Raw genomic sequence first — 19,848 nt, 5'->3', positions numbered from 1 at the left:
GGTCTAAACTGGGTCTAAAATGGTTTGTGATCGGATCACAGAAACCACATACGGATGTGGTCAAAATCGCATGTGAGGTATAAATGCTAATCAGTCCTGTATGGATTCTGGCAGCAGTAAAACAAGAGTTTAAGAGTGGCTTCTAAAGGAAATAACCATCCGATTGGAAAATTATAAAAAAGCGGATACATACACAATAACGAGAGATTCACGGATCTTCTTCGGTGTGTTTGATATCAACACAGATGACAAGCATGAACACCTGAAGCTCCTTTAATACAGGTAATTGACAAAATAATGGATAATTCTGCTTGACATGTTGCATTTGTGCTTAGATTAAATTTCAACCACATCTGGGAGAAACAGTGTGCTGTTTTATTCACACTTTCTTTGTCTTTTCTGACTTTATTATCATGCAGTAGTAACACACTGACATAGTGATTGATGTATCTTGTAAAGAAACAGAGACCCTCCTCTCCAAATCTGAACACAAGTGGTCAGAGTTGTGACCAGTTGTAAACAGTGATGTATCTCACCGGACCACATGTGATCAGATCAGCTGAAACACATCTTAATACCAGGTGGAAATGGGGCCAATAAATTGATAATCAAAACTTTTTAATTTTAAAAAATTGTTTCCTGCCAGCAGTCGACGCATCAATGACGTAAGCGCAATGGCGTGTTCATGTGAGAAGACGGAAGAACGCTTTGTATACAAAAGAGGAACGAATGTCACGTGAGAGTTCAAACAAAGGTCATTTCAAACAGCAATACAGCGCTGGGCAGAAGCAACAAATTAAGGTTAAAAACTTTTTAATTATCGATTTGTTTCTTACACCAACCTATCGGTTTTCTTCAGAAGACATTAATTGATCAACTGGAGTCGTGTGGATTACTTTAATGCTGCCTAAATATGCCTTTTGGACCGTCAAATAGCCAGAAGTCTAATGGCTCCCATTCTCCTGCACAGTATGGACAAAAAGAGCTGAAATGTGCTTATAAAAATCTTCATTTCGGGTCTGCTGAAGAAGGAATGTCATACACATCTGGGATGGCTTAAAGGTGAGTCAATCATGAGAGAATTTTCATTTTAGGGTGAACTATTCCTTTAAAGGTCTGTGGCACTAAGTGTGACTGATAGACATCCAGTTGATGTAATCCTTTTCATTCTGGCTTCAAGTACTGGTGACTTGCGTATTATAATGATGACTTTCTTGTTATCCTGCAGACAGGGCTAAAACCAGTTTTGTCACAGGAGTTCCAGTGATTTTGCTTTAGTGGTTAAAGGGTTAGTGCACCCAAAAATTTTAACTCTCATCATTTACTCACCTCATGCCATCTAAGATGTGTATAACTTTCTTTCTTCTGCAGAACACAAACTAAGATTTTTAGAAGAATATCTCAGCTCTGTTGGTCCGTACAATGCAAGTGAATGGTAACCAGATCTTTGAAGCTCCAAAAAGCAGATAAAGTCATCATAAACATAATCCATCAGACTCTGGTAGTTTAATCAATGTCTTCTGAAGTGATCCAGTTGGTTTTGGGTGAGAACAGATCAAAGTGTAACTCCTTTTTCAATTTCTGGATCTTTTCACTGAAGAAAAAAAAAAGTATTCTAAAATAAGTGAAAACAATACGTTTTTCTAAGCTGTGGTAACTGAACTAATTGTAAGGATGTAGTTACACATTATCAGGTAAAATTGCAATCCTGGTCTCATTGACATCATAATGGCCATTTCCATGCATCTGTTCTGTAGATGATAAATATTACACATCCTATTCAGAGTTCAGTGAACACGAATAACATACTAAACGTCTAAATACACACTGCTTGTTAGTGCTTGCTTTAAGAGCTTTATAAATGTTTGGCATCCAGTTAAACATCCTTCCACAATGCCCCTCTATATTTGCATGTCCCCAAGTCTCATTTTAGCAAACAACAGAAAATGTGTGATTTACGTAAGATAAAGGAATCTTGATGGGCCTGGAACTACTCTGGAAATACAAATATTCTCTATAGTAAAACCAATTACATGTGCTGTGATAGACTGCCAAAGGATTATGTGAGTATATATGTAATCTATCACAGGCATCGGTTAATGAGGGCTTTCAGGGTTTTGACTGAACTGCTTCCAGTTTCAATAAACATTAAAGATACTTTGACTCACATTTCAAAAGGATGCTTTGGAAACTGAAGTGCATGGTTCTTTTCGCATGACGTATGTAGTTAGGAGGACAGAATTTAGGTGATGAGCTAATGCATAGAGAAAAATGATAAAAACTTGAAACAGTGCTCATCTTAAATTTTTTTAAATGTAATAAAATAAAATGACGTATGAAACTGACATTGAGGAACTTGAATACCTTTTTAAGTATGGAATATATGGTTTTCCAAAATTCTGAGACCAAATTGAAAACCTGGAATTCGAAGTTCTATTTTAAACCTGGAAATAAAATGTTAAGATTTTGAAAAAATTATACTAAAATTCAAGTGTTTTTTTTATTTTTATTCAACTTATTGTGCTTATTGTTATGCTGATAATATAATTTGTAATGGATTTTATTAAATTAAAAAAATGCAGAATAGAAGCCTTTTCACTAGTGCTTTTGCAAATCAAAGAAATGTTCATTTTTTTATTTTTTACTCAAGATAAAAAAAAAAAAACAGAAACATAGGCAAACAATTCTCTATTTCCTTTATTTTAAAAAAGCAAGTCAAGTTTATAGTTTGAATTAGCACCTTTAACGGAAAACACAATATTTATCAATCATTCTCAAAAATGTCCTTTTACAACCAGACTAAGTTATCAGTCTATACAGATGTCCCTGTATATTCAGACCAGGGAAACTGCAATGACAGGCATTCTGATTAGATCTGACTCATGATCAGTGAAGTCTGAGCTGCCCCTTTGGGCACTGTGAAGTCTGGCTGACACCAGATCAGAGTTGAAAGGCCTGGTGTCTCTAGAGAGTGTGTAATGCTGTTGTGGATTGAAGAGGTCAGAAGGCTGGAGGAATGTTACCTGGAGCGCTGTGTGTATCTATGCAAAGACCTCCAGCAACCCCAGGGCCTTTTTAGAGATTGTAAGCTTATTGAGTGGCAGCACCAATAATGACCTTTCTCTACCAGGCGGGGACGGTGTTTGCAAGTCGTCGCATACGTCTGTGAAAATGAGAAAGCTATATTAATAATGTCTAAACCAGACATACGCAACTTACATTCAAACAGCAAAAATATGCAAAAAGACAGTGGCAAGAATAAGCATGTGAACCCTTTGGAATTACCTGCATTTATGTATAAATTTGTCTTAAAATCTGGTTTGATCATCTAAGTTACAATAATGAAGAAATATAGCATAAGTGATTCATCCTTAAGAGGAAATAACATGAGAAATGCTGCAATGTAAAGGTTCCAAAATTCCACAGAAGTACTAGCTAGAACATCATAAAAATGTATATAATTATTAAATAAATGTATTTAATTTTATTTATAAAAAATATACATAATGCATAAAAACCCCTCACTAATTTTTAATTACAGAAATATTTACAGGAATTCCAGGACCAGGTGAACCCTGTATAATCATTAACTAGGCATGTCGCGGGCCACAAAATAAAAGGCTGGATAGGCAGGTCTGCTGAGAGCAACAAGAATGTTTTGAATCTGAAATATTGGCTACAGTCCCAATGTTTGTTGTTTAGTAGGTGAAATGGGACTATTCATTATGTTTCATAATTTTAGCATGTATCTTACCTTGTGTTTCTGTCTTGATCTCTGATCTTCTTCTCCATCTCTGCATCTGTCAGGGTCTCCAGTAGAGGGCACCACTGGTCAGCATCACCTGTGTTCCGAATGGCAATCTCCACGGTAGGTAAAGGGTTCTCACTGAAGGAAATAAGATCAGGACCAAATTGTCAGAAACGGACAGCAAAATCACTTCAAAATCATGGATGACCAATGATGCTTCACTGGTGACTCTTCTTAAGGCACAAAGGTGATGAATAACATATAGATATATCTTGAGGGACGTTTAAACTTTTGTTAATAAAATCCATTTATATTATCATGTAAAATAACCTCTGATTAATTAAAATCAGAAATCAATAAAGCCATGCTATGATAGCACATGCAAAGAGGGTAATCATTAAAAAAAGAAGTCAACTCAACAAAACTACAATTTGTCAGTTAAAATTATTTTGGTGTTACTAGATTATTTTGATGTATATTTGTACAGTTTTTACAATCAAAAGGAAACATGATAAGCTTTATATGCTTGTCATTTTAGGAGGAAAACTGCATTAGATATTATCAAAGGAAAATAATGTCCATATACAGGGACGAGCCCTGCAAAAGTAACAGATTTAAAAAATAAGAGATGAAAGTACTCAGCTTCCCAAGGTATGAAACGTGGGGTAAGAGGGAGAGAAGATCAAGAAATTTTGAAGTATATTGACCTGAAATCAGACCTATTGGAACAGACAGTGGGAGAAGCAAACAATTAGAAGGTTACAGCAAAGCAAAAAAGCAATGATGAAGTAATTTCACAAAGAAAACTAAATGAAAATTATCAGGGCCCAGTTGCAAGAAACCCCTTATGTTAAGAAAACCCGCAGTTATAATTGTATATTGTACTGTCACTAGGTGGGGTCTTTTGTAACCAGCAGCAGATGTTTATCCTCAGTGTAATAAAATGGACCACAAAGCAAAATATTCTGTAATTTTCACCTTTGATCTACAGGCAGTAAGAATGTAATGCTAACTGGTTAAGCCCCCTAAAGGGCGAAAGTAAGGTCGCAAGCCATGCAAGATCAGAGCGACAGAATAATGAAACATTATATAAGAATATCAACCGCATTAAGGGTGGTCTAAATTGAAAGGCATAAACGAGAGGGTTTGTGTGTATGTGACCACGTAATAAACAGGAATGAATATTCCATTTGATATGACCTTAAATTGAAGTAAATCATTCTTTTAAAATAAAATGGAATTCGGTCCTGACGTATCAAGAGACACAGGATATGGGTATGTGGTACAGGCAAACAATTCAAGTATAGGACAAACAAACTCAGAGATGAACATAAATATCACATGCAAGAACACCAACACATGACTGTGTAAGGCAGTGCCAAGTCATCAGGGCCCAGTGAGCATCACACACACACACACACACACACACACACACACACACGTTGGGGCGGCTATCCTTATGAGGACTCTCCATAGACATAATGATTTTTATACTGTACGAACTATAGCTTCTATCCCCTAACACTACCCCTAAACCTAACCCTCACAAAAAACATTCTGCATTTTAACATTTTCAAAAAAAACATCATTTAGTATGTTTTTTTAATTGATTTGAATTATGGGGACATTAGAAATGTCCTCATAAACTACATTTATAGCATAATACCCTTGTAATTACCAGTTTTTTTCCCTCGTAAACCACCCAAACACACACACACGCAAAAAATCAAAGAAAAACAGACTTGCATGTTCCAGAATGCCTAATTGCTGTAGTTTCATGCTGATTTGCAAACCTGCAAACCTGAAAAATAAGGGCTATGGAAATGTTCTCAAAGCAATGCAATAAAACAATGCAAAAACTTTTAATTTTGCACCAAAACAATTCTCACCAAGTGTGAAAAGCAAAAGACTGCATACTTAAATTGCATTGTTGATTGGCTGATTGTTGTAATAAATATGGTGTTAAAGGGATAGTTCACCCAAAAATGAAAATTCTCTCATCATTTACTCACCCTCTTGTCATCCCAGATGTGTATGACTTTCTTTCTTCTGCAGAACACAAATGAAGATTTTTAGAAGAATATCTCAGCTCTGTAGGTCCATACAATGCAAGTGAATGGGTGCCAAAATTGTGACGCTCCAAAAAGCACATGAAGGCAGCATAAAAGTAATCCATAAGACTCTAGTGGTTATATCTATATTTAGAAGTGATATGATAGGTGTGGGTAAGAAACAGATCAATATTTAAGTCCTTTTTGCTAGAAATTATTTTCCCTGCCCAATGGTGTATGCATGAAGAATGTGAAAGTGGAAGTTAAAGTGGAGGTTGACTGTGCAGGGAGGAGAATTTATAGTAAAAAAAAAAAAAGACTAAAATATTTATCTGTTTCTCACCTACATCTATCAAATCGCTTCTGAAGACATGGATTTAACCACTGGAGTCATATGGATTACTTTTATGTTGACCTATGTGATTTTTGGAGCTTTAAAATTTTGGCTCTCATTCACTTGCATTGTGTGGACCTACAGAGCTGAGATATTCTTCTAAAAATTTTCATTTGTGTTCTGCTGAAGAAAGAAAGTCATACACATCCAGGATGGCATGAAGGTGAGTAAATGATGAGAGAATTTTCATTTTTAGGTCAACTATTCCTTTAAGCCGCCTTTTCACTGCTTCTGACAAACGATAGACCGGAAGTCATTTATTTCCAACGGAGAGTTGCACAGGGGCTGTGTGGGCTTGCAACCATCTCAGGATAAGACATTTTCAGATCCGATTTGAACTTCGGTTGCGTTTAAATATTTAAACTTCAGCAACTAGACTGTATGCAAATGCCCAACTGGATGTGATGTATTCATTCAAAACTATTAGCACGAATTAAGAAATATTAATTGATTTTGACCTAAACTTTATTCTAAACGCCTGCTACTTCCGTATTTTGGACAATTATGAATGTACAAGTCAGTAATGATTGTGTTGCAAACAGATCACAAAAAGCTTTAGTAATTACAGTAAATGTGTGATTAAATGTGTACATGTGTAATTTATTTCTTCATATTATGTGCATCACATCTATGAATGTCTGCTTCCTATTTGCTAAATTATGGTTGTATATACACCTCTGGGATGGCATGAGGGTGAGTAAATGATGAGAGAATTAAAATTTTTCCTTTAACAGTTTATTTAAATGTTATTATTAAAATGGGGTCTAAATAAATAAATTAAAACTGTAATCAAATGAAAATAACATTTAATATAAAACATAATATTGTATTGTTTTTATCAAATGAAGAGCATTTATACAGAACCTTACAGCACAATCCAAAATACAGCATTGGACATATTTTTGTCAAATAAAGTGCTGCACAACAGAACATCACAGATGTGAGATATTGCTTAAATATAAGATAATAATTGTTGATTTATTATTATTAGTAGTAGCAGTAGTATCACAGTGAACATTACATAACTATATAGAGTAGTGATATATTTCTGTCAAACTTTTTTCATTTAAATTGAGCTTTTATTTTGGTGAAAGCTTTGGAGTGAAGCCCTTTGCATTTCTGTGCGTTTTTGACGGTAGCTCCTCAACTCCGGAAAAGCAGGTCGCTACGTGGCCCAGTGTAATTATTAAATCACAAAAGGCTGCTATTTCATTAAATAAATAGTCTTTAGCAGGCCTCCAGACTAACATTTGAGAGCAGTGGCACCGGTGCCACCAAGTTCTACAGTTGGGGGTACCAGCACCTCATTTGGTAGCACTGGTGGGGCTTTATATTACAAAAATAAGTCCATTCCCTCACTCCCCTAATGTAGCCTATTAAAAATGTAATAACAGTAATATGATAATAATTATTGTGAATATATTTCTGCCCAAAATACTATAGTTAATACAGTTAGTGTTACTATACTAAACACATGGTTAAATTCTTTAAGGGGCGCTGATGTGTGAAAAATCTTATTTATATCTGTGCTCCTGTTCATCTTGTCAATGCTGTTCAGAATGGCTGTTTAATGTGGTTTTACTCACCAAGGGTTTTAATAAAGGTTTGAACCAGAGAATTCTGTGCTGAATTCAAATGGTTTCCGCGACTCGCACCGTGCTTCTCGCTGCTTTTGCAGCGCTGTGCGTTTGAGAGCTCAAGACCGGATCCACGAGTAAACGCACATTTTCTGTGCTAGCGTTGTGGTTCTCACTGGTCCTCATGGCGCTGTAATGATTAACACGTCACGACCTGGTCTGTGCTCACGCTGCTCTGTCAGAGCCATTCGAAAATGGAGCCAACAAGGTTAGCATCAAAAAATATAACGCAGCGGTCCACTGACGAGGAGACGAGGACGTTTTTTTAAAAGGATGTCTATGGATGAGATGCATCCTCATGCTGAATAAACTGCTTTTGTGAAGAAACAGCTCATCACTTTTTACATTAAACAATCCTTTTGAGATGAACTATGTGTGGAGTTTACTACGATAAAATTGCTGTTTTATAAGAGACGTCAGAGTAGAGAATAATGCAACAGGTAGGACTCATTTACAGCATTAACACCAGCCTACAGAGATTCTTTTATTTACTGTCTCCAGCTCAAAAATTGCATCAATTAATTTAAATAAGTGTTTAGTATTAAAATGATACATTTTGTACAATACTGTATATTATCTAATAAAAACAAAAATACATTGATATATGTTTTTTGCCTTTGGCTTTTAGGATTCAACAATTAGACTTAAATTGCAATGATTAATATATTATATATGTAATTATATTAATGTAATGACTATTATGACTGCTTTGTGTGCCCAATAATGCTGACATAAAAATAATATATATATTTTTAAATAGATTAAGACTCTCGTGCCAAAATCTGCAGCAGCTAAAGCGTGCTCTTTTCCCTGCTTACTGAAACATATTCCACAAACATTACAATCCCAAAATACATGAACTAACATAGATATATCTCAAAATTTAACACAAGAAAAAGTGCAACAAAAACAGCAAAGAAAAACTCTTGTAAAACACTGAACGCGGTCAATTGATGTCAGCCGTTATATGATTGGCCAGAGAAAGACTCACGTGATCCAAGTTGACCGTTACGCTCTATTAAAATATATCCAATTTGACAGCAATTGCTATGTCACTTCTCTTTGCTCTGCTTGTTTGCTGTCTCTATAGATTTTTGATCATTTCTTGTGTCTCGAGACCAACGATATCAACAGCTCAATGTCCATTCGAATTCTGGCTCCAGACACTTGACATAAAAGTTTCTCTCTCATTTGTCAGTGTAAGTCAATTGAAGTTTTGCAGCGAGTGAAAAAAAAAAAAAAATCAATCAACCTACACTCTGAAAAAAAGTTGAATCATCACAAATATTCACACCTGATGTAAAGGGGTGTATAGCGATGCATTCATTTAAAAAGAAACTATTGTGTCTGTTCCTTCTAGTGTTGTGTTATTTGTCATTTTTGCTGCTGCCTGTTTTGATTTTCTCTTGACAGAATTGTGAAAAGGCTTTTTTAAGAGATATAATTAAATTCTAACTTATGTCACAGTGAGGTTTCTGGTGGTATGCAGATCTGTAAGTTTTAAAGAACAAATCATTTCTCAAAAATAGGCCACAGAAAGACAGAAAACCACAGAGGATCTTCCCTTACATCCATCTTATGGTTTATATATGCAATTTTGGAGATCATGTCAGCACATATAAATCATGGGTGCAGCCAATTTGAAAACAATAATTAAAAAATTGTCCTTAAAATTACTCTTGGGGAATGACCCAGTGGTGATCCAGTGGATTATCTGTCAATACTACAGTCTGCAATTTATGAACCTGAATAAACACAGCTTACACTGATGAATTTTGCAGATGAACTCAGTCTGTAAATAACTGTTGGGATTTACGTATGTGTGTGTCGCCCACCTGAAGGCGTACGTCCTCTGGTGCCAGCTGAGCTGTCCTCGGATGCTGTAGGCGATGGTAGTGACAAACTCTCCTCCGAGGCCCAGCTCAGAGCAGAGCTTCAAAGCAAACGTTTCTGGTGAGTTCTCCTTCTCTGACATGTCCCACTCGAACTGGTCCACCAGAGAGATGTTGCCTACGTGAATGTTTAGCTGAAAGCACAAAAATGGAATGGAAAGCAAAATCCAACGCAGGTCAGTAACAGTATTACCCATATTAGTTATGGTTAGCCACTTTTCAAAATAATGAGACAAACAAGCATTAATCAAGTTTTGGTCAATTAAGGACACAGGGAGTCAGCAAATTAGACAAAGTGCAGGACTTGACTGTTTGTCTGGCCTTAAAAACCAAGTGAAAATGCTTGACAAGTGTTGGTGTATTTTCTGTTGAATCAGAAAGTTGAGGCAGGACATATCGAAGAGCTCATCTTTTTTTTTTAAATGCCAATAGCCTTTATTTATGTCACAGCCACAAACAATAATGTGCTACGTGCCAGTCAGTGTCAGGTGGTATTAGGGGGAGGGACATTCTAGAGAGCATTTCAATTAACAAAAATGTGTAAAACCCCTCAGTGCATGAGCCATCAATATTTTTTTAATGTTCTGTTTTTTTTTTGTTTTTTATTAGAAGAGAAAGACATTTAAACAAGTATATCTGCTATAAGTTAATTTTCAAAACTTTTAGGAGTACATTAGCATACAGATGGCCTAAAAGCTAATAAACATGGACTAAAAGCCAAAAAATTCATTTTTATTTTGCAAAAATGCTACTTGTGTTGCAAGCCTAAAGTACAAGATTAAGGGGTCATGACATGAGGAATCAAAGGTTAGGATTTCCTTGATCTTGTGATATATAAGAGGTCATTGTACTATAAAAATATACTCTTAAGTTTCAAAAACTTAACTCAAAACTTCCTCCTCACTGCAAAAAGAGCATTTATTGAAACCAATCTGCCAAAATGACTCGTTCTCTACTTCCTCCACATTGTGATGTCACACTGTGGTAGACATTTGCATCTGACTGCCTCTACAACAACACATCAATGCCTTCTTTACCTTTAAATACATCCGTAGCCCACCCAGTAATGGTGAACAGTGAGATGGCAAGAGAGCAGGTCAGTCAAGAGCAGAGAGCCAAACATAACAATGGCCTTTCACTGTCATGTCTTAAAGAAGAAGAAGCACCAAAACCGAGCATTTCTGACAGAGGGTCAGAATGAGAGTGGAAAGTGATCATGTTTTACAAATATATATTTGTGAAACAAACTTTACTAATATTATAAGTGAACCTTAAGGAACATTTAAAAATAATAAAAAAGGCATTTCATGACCCCTTTAAGGACTATGATTTTTTATATTTTTAAAACCAACTTAAAATCTGTAGAAAATCTCTTATCACTTTTGGATTTCACTGTAACGCACACCTTGATGATGACCCTCTGATCTGTCTGCTCATCCAGAATACTGTCGGTGGGGTAGGACTCTATCTGCTGTCTAATTGCAGAGGCGATGGCAGGGACGAAGGTGAGAGGATTGAGATCTAGGTCATCACAAAGGATCTCAGCAAACATCTCTGGAGTCATAAGCTTCTCTGGAGAGGCAGAAAAAAGACAGAGTGACATGTTCTAATGTGCTTAGCATGGATTCTTTCAACATACAGCTTACAACATACATTTTTTAATTTATGCAACTTTTACTGATAGTGACAGTAGAGAGAGGCAGGACAGGAAATGAAAAGGAGAATCTCACAAAAATATGTACAGGTCACAACCAAAGTAGAAAATAAAATAATAATAAAAATTAGAGCTGGAAAATGTAACTCCTTAATTTCTGCGATTAATAGTTGACTGTTTAACGTGTAAATAAATAACGTAATTAATCCTTATGTTGTGTCTGGGTCAAAATGAATGGAGCAACTTTTTTTTGTTTGTTTTTTTTTAACTTAATTTCAATTGGATTAAAATTCCTTGACTATGTACACATATGGTTTTTGAAACCAATTTTTTTTGACCATTTTCTTGACATTTTATTGGTTTTGTGAAAAAATGACCCATATTTTGTTCAGATCAAGCAAGTGGTTATTAGTTTATTACATAATTATTATTATTATAATAATTTTTTCCGCAGGGAGTGCCCCTGACTGGCCCGGTTTAAGCTCAGTTCACTGAATCTTCTATCAAATATTTATTTTTATTCTGTTCAAAAAAGGAGTACAAAACCTCTCATAATTACTAAAAAAGAAATTGATAAAAAGATCGAATGCAATATCTTGCGGTAATATATGCAATATTAGAGATTTAGAAACAATCTTAGTGGACCGGTCAAACGAACACCACAAGTGTTGAAGCAGTATCCGTTTTTTTTTCCACTTCCTGAAACTTTACTAATGTTTTCCCCCCACTTCCTGTGGCTAAAATTGCCATATATATACACATTTCCAGGAGGCACACGCCCGATTCGACTGCACTTCCTAACACAGAAACTGATTGTGTGGAGCAGTGCACGTTTGTTCATTACGTGCGACGCATGTCTCGCGCATAATAAACATGAGTGGATTTCTTTATTTGTTTACTGATTATTTATTGAAACATTGCCCAGACATATTCTTGACAGGTTTTGTGAGATTGGCTTGCTAACCTCTAAGCAATGACCCTGACACTACTTACCCTTTTCAAATGAATTTATGTAAATTTCTAGAGTATTTTAGAAACACTTGAAGTAAAAAGGCAATTTTTAGATTCTTTTCCCTTACCATTCATGTTCCAGGTGAAGGCGTCTCTGAGTTTCTGCCCATCAATCTCCATATCTAGGCGGATGGGCACCAGGACCTCCGCTTGGGAAGCATTTTCATGGATGACTGCAGGGTCGTGGTCATCAAAACTATGCATTGAAGAAAAGCAGAATAATACATCATCCCACGCTATCATCATTGAGCACCGTTTGCACAGCATGTGCTGTTAAAATCAGAACTTTAATTCTAAAAAACAGCCCGCATGATTCACCCTTCATACCCCGCAAGAACTTATGTGCCCTTTTCTGACACAACAAACGCCTGCATGTTTAACAACATACATATGTGATTATGTGAGCGATTAAAAACACTTGTCTTGTAAGTAATGACAGAAGAATGAATCATTGGAAGTTGTTTTGGACACTCTGGAGCAGTGCTTGAAACCAACAGCTGGTTGGCAGCATTCTAGTCTGAACTCGGCCTCAATAAAAGCCAATCTTTGACATTTACCACAGCTTTGTGAAGGGATGTTGACAATATTGTAAGGACCAATACTTTAGGGTAAATATCCCAGAAGGACAGCCTCTTAGCATGAGAAGATATAGGGATGACTGAGAACCAAAAACCACATTTCTGTCTGGCTAATTTGTATTAAGTTTTTTTTTTTTTTAAACATTTGGAAATTGGAACTTTAGCACGTCCAAAGAAAAATGTGTCTTTTTGTAACATCATCAGAAAAGATTCTGTCAATGATAATCAAAATGACCCGAACGAACCTCAGAGCAAAAATAAGCCAGTGATCTGGACTGTTGATTCATCTGCTGACCTAAGACAACTCAGTCATGGGAACTATATAGTAGAAATGGGGTACGGTTCCTCTATTAACATCCTGTGGCTTGATGTTGCCCTGATAACAACATCTGTTATATTAAACCATTGCGCAAATGTTTACACTAAGTTTTACATTTCTTAACTGCATATACATTGAGTTCCATGCTGAAGTTCTAAATGACCTAAGAAATGTTTAAAGGTGGAGTGAACACTTTCTGTGCCACTAACATCACTGAACAAAATTGCAAATGTCACTGTTTTCAAATCATTTGCCATAACTTGCTGGTTTTATGGAATGAATGTTTAAAGTAGATCGCAGTTGCAGAAAATTGTGAACTTGGGGTCATATAATACAGGTGCATTACAGCCTAGGTTTTTTTTTGCTTTATGTGAGAAACCGGTTCTCAAGAAGGCTTTAAGTATCTTGAATTATTCCACCCTTGTATTTAACTGAGAATTTAAAGTTATTTATTCAGGTCGGCGATACAGAGCTTCAGAACTGTATGAGCTTCCAGATTTGTTTAGCAAATGCTGTGTATATCTGAGGCATGTGATGAGAAGTAAAATGAATAGCCTATGAATACTGTAATACAGTGTATTTTGCATTTTAAAAGCTGTGCTGGTATTATCTGTATTATATAAATGTTTCTTGTTTATTCTGTAGAAAGTGTTTGTCATCAGATGCTGCAACCAAAATTGCCCTTTCAAGGGACTACTTCTAATACTCTCACCATAATGGAAAAGTTCTCTTCTTATCACGACCCATTCGATTTCGGTTGATCGTGGTGGAGCAAGGCACTGCATCCAGATGATGGGAGCTGTTGGGCAGGGTGGGCACCCATTGACTGTTCTTCTTCGCCTTCTGCTCCCTAATTTTGAGATTTAAAAGGCATACGTCAACATAAACTCCACAAGCACCTTATCATTTAAGCTACATGATCAGCTAAAAACTCTTAAAAAAAATAAAAAATAATTATGCCCGACCCAAATTATTAGTAAACAGTTTTCTGAAATTTTTTAGGGCCAAACCAATGTGGTTTTAACCAATTTAACTTACACAATATTTATATACACACAATATTTACTCAAAATTCCATTTATTTTTTTTTTACTGACACAAGGAGAGTAACACTTAAACCTTAATCAGCCAAGCAGACACAGGCAATGATGACAATCTCAAAATGGTCAAATTACTGATTAATCAGTTTCGCCGATTTCAGTCCTTTACTAAACAGAGGTAGAGCGATATATCGGTTTTACCAATTAATCGGTGCCAATAGTTACTTTTGGGGAACAACTGGTTACCTGAAAAAAATCTATGCCGAAAGTTTTTTTTTTTATTATTATTTTCACGTGTTTCTCTGTGGCCGGCGCTGAAAGACTCTACAGTTAGAACATTTTGGTTCTACAGTATAAAAGCAGCCTTTAGATGGGGGATTTACTGAATCTAAATCTTTCATCACTGATGGTACTCATTTTCAATGCATTTAAGCAAGTGTATACAAAGAAAAATACGAGTATACAGAAATGTGCCCCGTCAGCACATATATTTTGTCTCCAACTTCATATCTTGTGAATAATAATTAACCATTTTCCTTATTTAACCTCATCTGATGAAATATATTATTTAATATATTTTTACAAATTAATTTAGTGAAAATATAGAATCTAAAAAGCCTAATTTGGTAAATACTTATACCTACATATACAGCACTGTGACAGAGCTAATGCCCCATTCACACTGAGGGCGGCATGTCACTAGACTTTGCGATCTGTGTCGTTGATGGGCGTTCCTACTGCTGCCGCCACTCTAACATTATTGGTGGACTGCACAACTGGCCATAGTAGCGTTTGAAATGATGTTTACAGATGATACTGCAGATAAAACTAAGATATCATTCTAATTTGACAAGGAATCAGTTCTTTTGCCTCTAAAAATGCACATTCTGCAGGGAGAGCGTTTTATATAACCTGCAGCAGTGCTTAATGCGTCATATCATTGAACAAGACAAACGTTATATCAATATATGAATCAAACTCACTCAGAATGCCGACACTGTTTTGCACGCATCATTTTATTAGGCCATAACTATGTATGCGGTTACAGACAATTGATATAGAACAGTGAAAATCGCTCACAGAAACTTTAACTTCTCCTCCGTCTTGCCTGCACTCTAGTCGACTCCAGTATCTCACATTCACCCTGCTTGGAGATGGATGACATAAGCTCATCTGTCTGCACTCTCAATGGTAGTCGCTCACGAATGTCGCTCATCATTTGCATAAAGTAGAAAGTTTCTCGTCTTGTCGCTCACTACGACAGCTCGTGTCGCCAGAAGTAGCTGTGCTCTCATTGATCACGTTGTCATGATACCAAAATTTCAGAAGTTGGTACTAGGGCTGCCCCCTGATAGTCGACCAAACATTAGTCGATGAGAAGAGTCTTGGTCGACCAATTTTTGATTGGCTGGTCGCAGAAAAAAAAAATACTCCGCACGAATTCGACGAAAACCGGTATTACCGCTGGTTTGATGTTAGGTAGTACTATGGGGTCATTTTCGTTAAGCAGGGTTAGGGTTAAGCATACACAATAAAGCAAGACACCTTGATTTCAAACTTTATTTTTTATTTATTTTAACTAAAAGTTCAAATGAAACTGGAAACAAAATGTGCATTTAAAATGTGTGTTGTTCAACTATTTGAAAGACGGCTTTACAACAATTGTCAACATCTCTGGCAAAGAACCTACTTCATCTGTGCACTCTCTACCTGTCGGGTATTTCGTTGTCTCGGAAAATACATCATGTGTGTCAATAAATTCGTTTTGTTCCCTCCTTCACGATTATATATATATATATATATATATTATATATATATATATATTGCAATATCCAATTACATCAGCAACTCCTGGGCTGAGGGATCAGTGAATATTCTTGCTTTAGTGATTTTGCATTGAAAATTAATTTATTTAAAAAATGAAAAACTTAAATCAAATACATTTCTAAATTCAAACTGCACTCCAAATGAAACGAAAAAGCAAATAAATAAATAATAAAGTGATAAAAGAATAATATATATATATATTATATATACACACACACATAAGTAACCACCTTTCCATTTACCATCAGGCAAGTATACGTCTAAACATGCAGGTGGAAAATTACTTACACAAATAAAGACATAAAAACAATTATAAATGTAAAAATAATAATTATAACGATGATAATAATCACGGTTCGGGGTGAACGTGTTTTTGTATTATTTTATGTTTTAATCAGATGTATAGGCTGCAGAGTTGGTCAAATGAACTGCTCTGTGGAAATAAAGCGAACTGAACTCAAAACACCTCCTGAGCTGAGATGTCTGAGGTCATTTGCAGCACTCATAGACGACACTGTTCTTGCAAAAGAAAATTCAGAAGACAGAAACAAAGAAAGAGTGAGAACCTTTTATATGTGCTGTGTTCCACGAGACTGCAGGCCTCCGTATCAGCGCGTCATACATGCGCATTGACGGCTTTTCTGTCATCTGTTCTTAAAAATATAATAGTGTATTTCTTCAAGCGCGTATCTGTGTGTCTACGGGCAAATTATTTGTAATATTAATTTGATAATAATAATAATAATAATTAAATACATTAATGGGAAAATGAGCCAAATATAATCTTGACAATCAGCTCAAAGGCATCAGCTATTGCTGATCACTCTGATCATCGTCGATCCCCGAGATCATCGTCTGTCGGCTCAACCCTAACTATGTACATTTCTCTCTATAAATTAACAAAATGTTCAGACAGTCTCCTTGCTGGTTTTCCCGACACATTCAGAATCATAACCGACTGCTTTTGCCGGTGTCGCTGCGGCTCGCTTCCTGCGTGCGCTTGTAAAATGTATATTTTAAAGGCTTATTATTATGGTTTAGTATTTCTCTGTAATGTAGAATAATGTTAGCAATGTTACTTATAACATTCTTTCTCAGCCCTGGAACTCAGACCATTTTCTGATGCCCCCCCAATATATATAAGTAATTAAATTAATATCATAAACGTACGACTAGTCGATTAACGGCTTAAATTAACTCCTACTAGTCGACTAGGAAAATCTTTGGTCGGGGGCAGATCCGTACCGATACCAGATCGGTACCGATACCAGTGAAATTTCACGATTCGCGATACCAATTTCAATACCACAGAAGAAATATGTAATATGCTATTGAAAACACACCTTTAGCCTATTAAAATGTAAAATTATAATGTAAATAATAAATTAAAACAATAGCATGTTTTCTTCAAGTGTTTCTCAATTAAGAAAACATTGTAAAGTTTTTCTGAATTCCATGTTTTAAAGTTTAATTCAATTTCATCATCAAAATTGCGTCTGATTAAATAAATCCAAACTTTAATCAAATGAAAACTGAACAATTACTTTTAACATACCATTGCATTTTTTTTCTCTCAAATGAAGTGCTTTAGTAAAGATTCTCACAAAATAATCTAAAACACAACATTGGTCTTATTTTTGTTTTTCCAGTTCTGTTTTTTTTTTAAGGTATTTCACACTTCTGGATAAGACGTTTTTTATATGACCCAATGTGATTACTGAAGCATGAAATGCTGCGATTTAATTATATAAATACAGGCTCTCCACACTTCACAGTGAATGTGCACTCTGTCATCTACTACAATAAACATAACTTAAAATGTGCTGTTTTGAGCATACAGTATGAGCAGCTTCACACATTTAACGATTTATGATGTGATTGATGCGTGCAGTACATTGCAGACTGTATATGTATTTAATTAAATCACATCAATTGCGGTTAAAAATAATAAATAAATCACACTAGGGGACATATCATAATTTTAATTTAATTAATGGTCCATTTCAGTGTAAACGAGTCAAAACACATGCTCAAAAGAGCATTTGTACGCAGCTTTCAGACAGCACACGGGGACCAAATTGAGCACTACCGGTGCCGTAAAAACACTGGTATCATTATATCCTTTTTATTTCAGAATCGACTTTGTACCGAAGTACCGATACTTTTGACATCACTATCATAGATTATCGCCGATTAATCGTTATCGGCTTTTCCTGCCACCTTAGGCATAATCCACTATCGGTCGACCTCTATTACTAAACTCTTTTAATTGCAGCGATGCTAGAAGTGTCTCTATGTCAATCAGATAAAACAGCTTGGTAAATAGGGAAAAATGGACAAATACATGTTGAAAAACTACTGTTTGTACTACTTTTATCAGTCTAAAGTGTGCCTTTTTATTATTTTAGGCAATCTTTGAAGTGTCCATATGTCAAATGTGACATGACATAATGTACATAAGGACCATTAGGTGGCTCCTTACCTGAGAAACGCCGGAGGCTCTGTGCTGATGGACACCGCCTTGTACTTCTCATCGTTCCCCTCGAAGATCTCCTCACACTCCGACGCCTTGAGCAGGGTCACACTGGTGGCTAAAGTTGCGTAACCATGATCTAACACAAAAAGAACACTGCACAAACTTCTGTCCAGAAGCTGGACGATAACACTATGTCTAATCTAGAAGTCAAACACATTCATCCATTCTGGAGTGGTTGCTACCTTACACTTAAAGCTGCTTTCTTAACCAAGGACTTTGGAGAGATCATTTAAAGGGAAAGAAATCACTTACCGTGAGATGATGCTACGATCTTCTTCCTCTCCTCCACGGATGCGAGGCGTCTCCATAGTGACGGGTACCGCTTATACAGAGAGCCTCTGAACATACGCAGGTAGTTGCCAACCTAAACAACAATCGTAAAGACTTACAGAAAATGCATGAATGCATTATGTAACAAAGTATCGTAGAAATTACTAGAGACTTGAAATCGTTTTTGGAGCTAAAGCTGTGGGCAAACTGATGTAACAATAACGTAAATTCCCAACTTGATTGGCCTGAGCATACAAACACACTTCAAATCTTACTTTTATAAATGGGATAGACTGGTGCTTGCAGCTTTACTATACAGAAGATCGATTTTGTCTATAAACTGTATTATTTATTCATTCATTCATTCATTCGTTCGTTCAGTGTTTATGCAGACATCAGCGTATTTAACAGGCAAGGATCAACAAAGAGAAGTCGAAGATGATGTTTAGGGTTCACGTGGCGGCTGCATTAAAGCCAGTTAGCTGTAAACATACGCGTTGTTCTTCGCGACAGAGAATACATACCTCGGAGCCTATCATATAAAAGTCCCCATCTTGCTCGAGTTGAAATTTTATTGGTTTTTGTCCAAATGTTTTACTCAACGCCATCTTTGCGAATACAATGAGCGGCACAGCGCATGCGCACTAAAGTAAGCGGAAAGGTGGGAAGAGCTCATGCACAGGGGCGTCAGACTGCAGGCTTGCAGAACAGTCCACGGCTGGAGGATGACTCGGTGATAGAAATGTCAAGTTACAGTTGCCATAAATGCGTTGTGTGGTGTTTTAACTAATCAGTTCTTCTACAAGAGTTATTTAGTAGGCAGTATATTTTATATTCATATTTTTTAATGCTATATATAGGTCTACTAATTATTTGACAGAGCAATGTATA

At 36.0% G+C, this 19,848-nt stretch overlaps 1 protein-coding gene and 1 long non-coding RNA gene across 3 annotated transcripts; one reads left to right on the top strand and one right to left on the bottom strand.

The window, feature by feature from the left end:
* Nucleotides 1-2,679: 2,679 nt before the first annotated feature.
* Nucleotides 2,680-19,588, bottom strand: smarcb1b (SWI/SNF related, matrix associated, actin dependent regulator of chromatin, subfamily b, member 1b). 2 transcript variants are annotated; one of them, XM_051677295.1, is made up of 9 exons: nucleotides 19,482-19,588; nucleotides 18,940-19,051; nucleotides 18,634-18,742; nucleotides 13,997-14,134; nucleotides 12,456-12,583; nucleotides 11,128-11,294; nucleotides 9,666-9,856; nucleotides 3,755-3,886; nucleotides 2,680-3,163 (listed from the first exon to the last, which is right to left on the bottom strand). In XM_051677295.1, the coding sequence occupies exons 1-9, from the start codon at nucleotides 19,563-19,565 to the stop codon at nucleotides 3,124-3,126; spliced, it is 1,101 nt and encodes a 366-aa protein (XP_051533255.1). In that variant the 5' UTR covers nucleotides 19,566-19,588; the 3' UTR covers nucleotides 2,680-3,123. The 2 variants fall into 2 exon arrangements, with proteins under 2 accessions (XP_051533255.1, XP_051533257.1); XM_051677297.1 differs by lacking the exons at nucleotides 2,680-3,163; nucleotides 3,755-3,886 and adding an exon at nucleotides 3,995-4,467.
* On the top strand, nucleotides 3,857-12,607 carry LOC127428731 (uncharacterized). Its single transcript, XR_007895185.1, has 4 exons — nucleotides 3,857-3,995; nucleotides 9,672-9,783; nucleotides 11,164-11,227; nucleotides 12,470-12,607. It is a non-coding gene; the product is annotated as an uncharacterized LOC127428731 (long non-coding RNA).
* Nucleotides 19,589-19,848: the final 260 nt, after the last annotated feature.

The sequence above is a fragment of the Myxocyprinus asiaticus genome, chromosome 38 (genome assembly GCF_019703515.2).
Source record: "Myxocyprinus asiaticus isolate MX2 ecotype Aquarium Trade chromosome 38, UBuf_Myxa_2, whole genome shotgun sequence".
NCBI classification, from domain to species: Eukaryota; Metazoa; Chordata; class Actinopteri; order Cypriniformes; family Catostomidae; genus Myxocyprinus; species Myxocyprinus asiaticus.
This window is presented reverse-complemented; position numbering and strand designations above follow the sequence as displayed.

Coding starts and splice junctions, on each gene's coding strand:
- smarcb1b (XM_051677295.1), bottom strand. CDS start 19,565: ATGGCGTTGAGTAAAACATTTGGACAAAAACCAATAAAATTTCAACTC. Junction 12,584..13,996: donor AAGAGAACTTTTCCATTATG/GTGAGAGTATTA, acceptor TTCAATGCATAG/TTTTGATGACCACGACCCTG. Junction 3,887..9,665: donor CAGAGGACGTACGCCTTCAG/GTGGGCGACACA, acceptor TATTTCCTTCAG/TGAGAACCCTTTACCTACCG.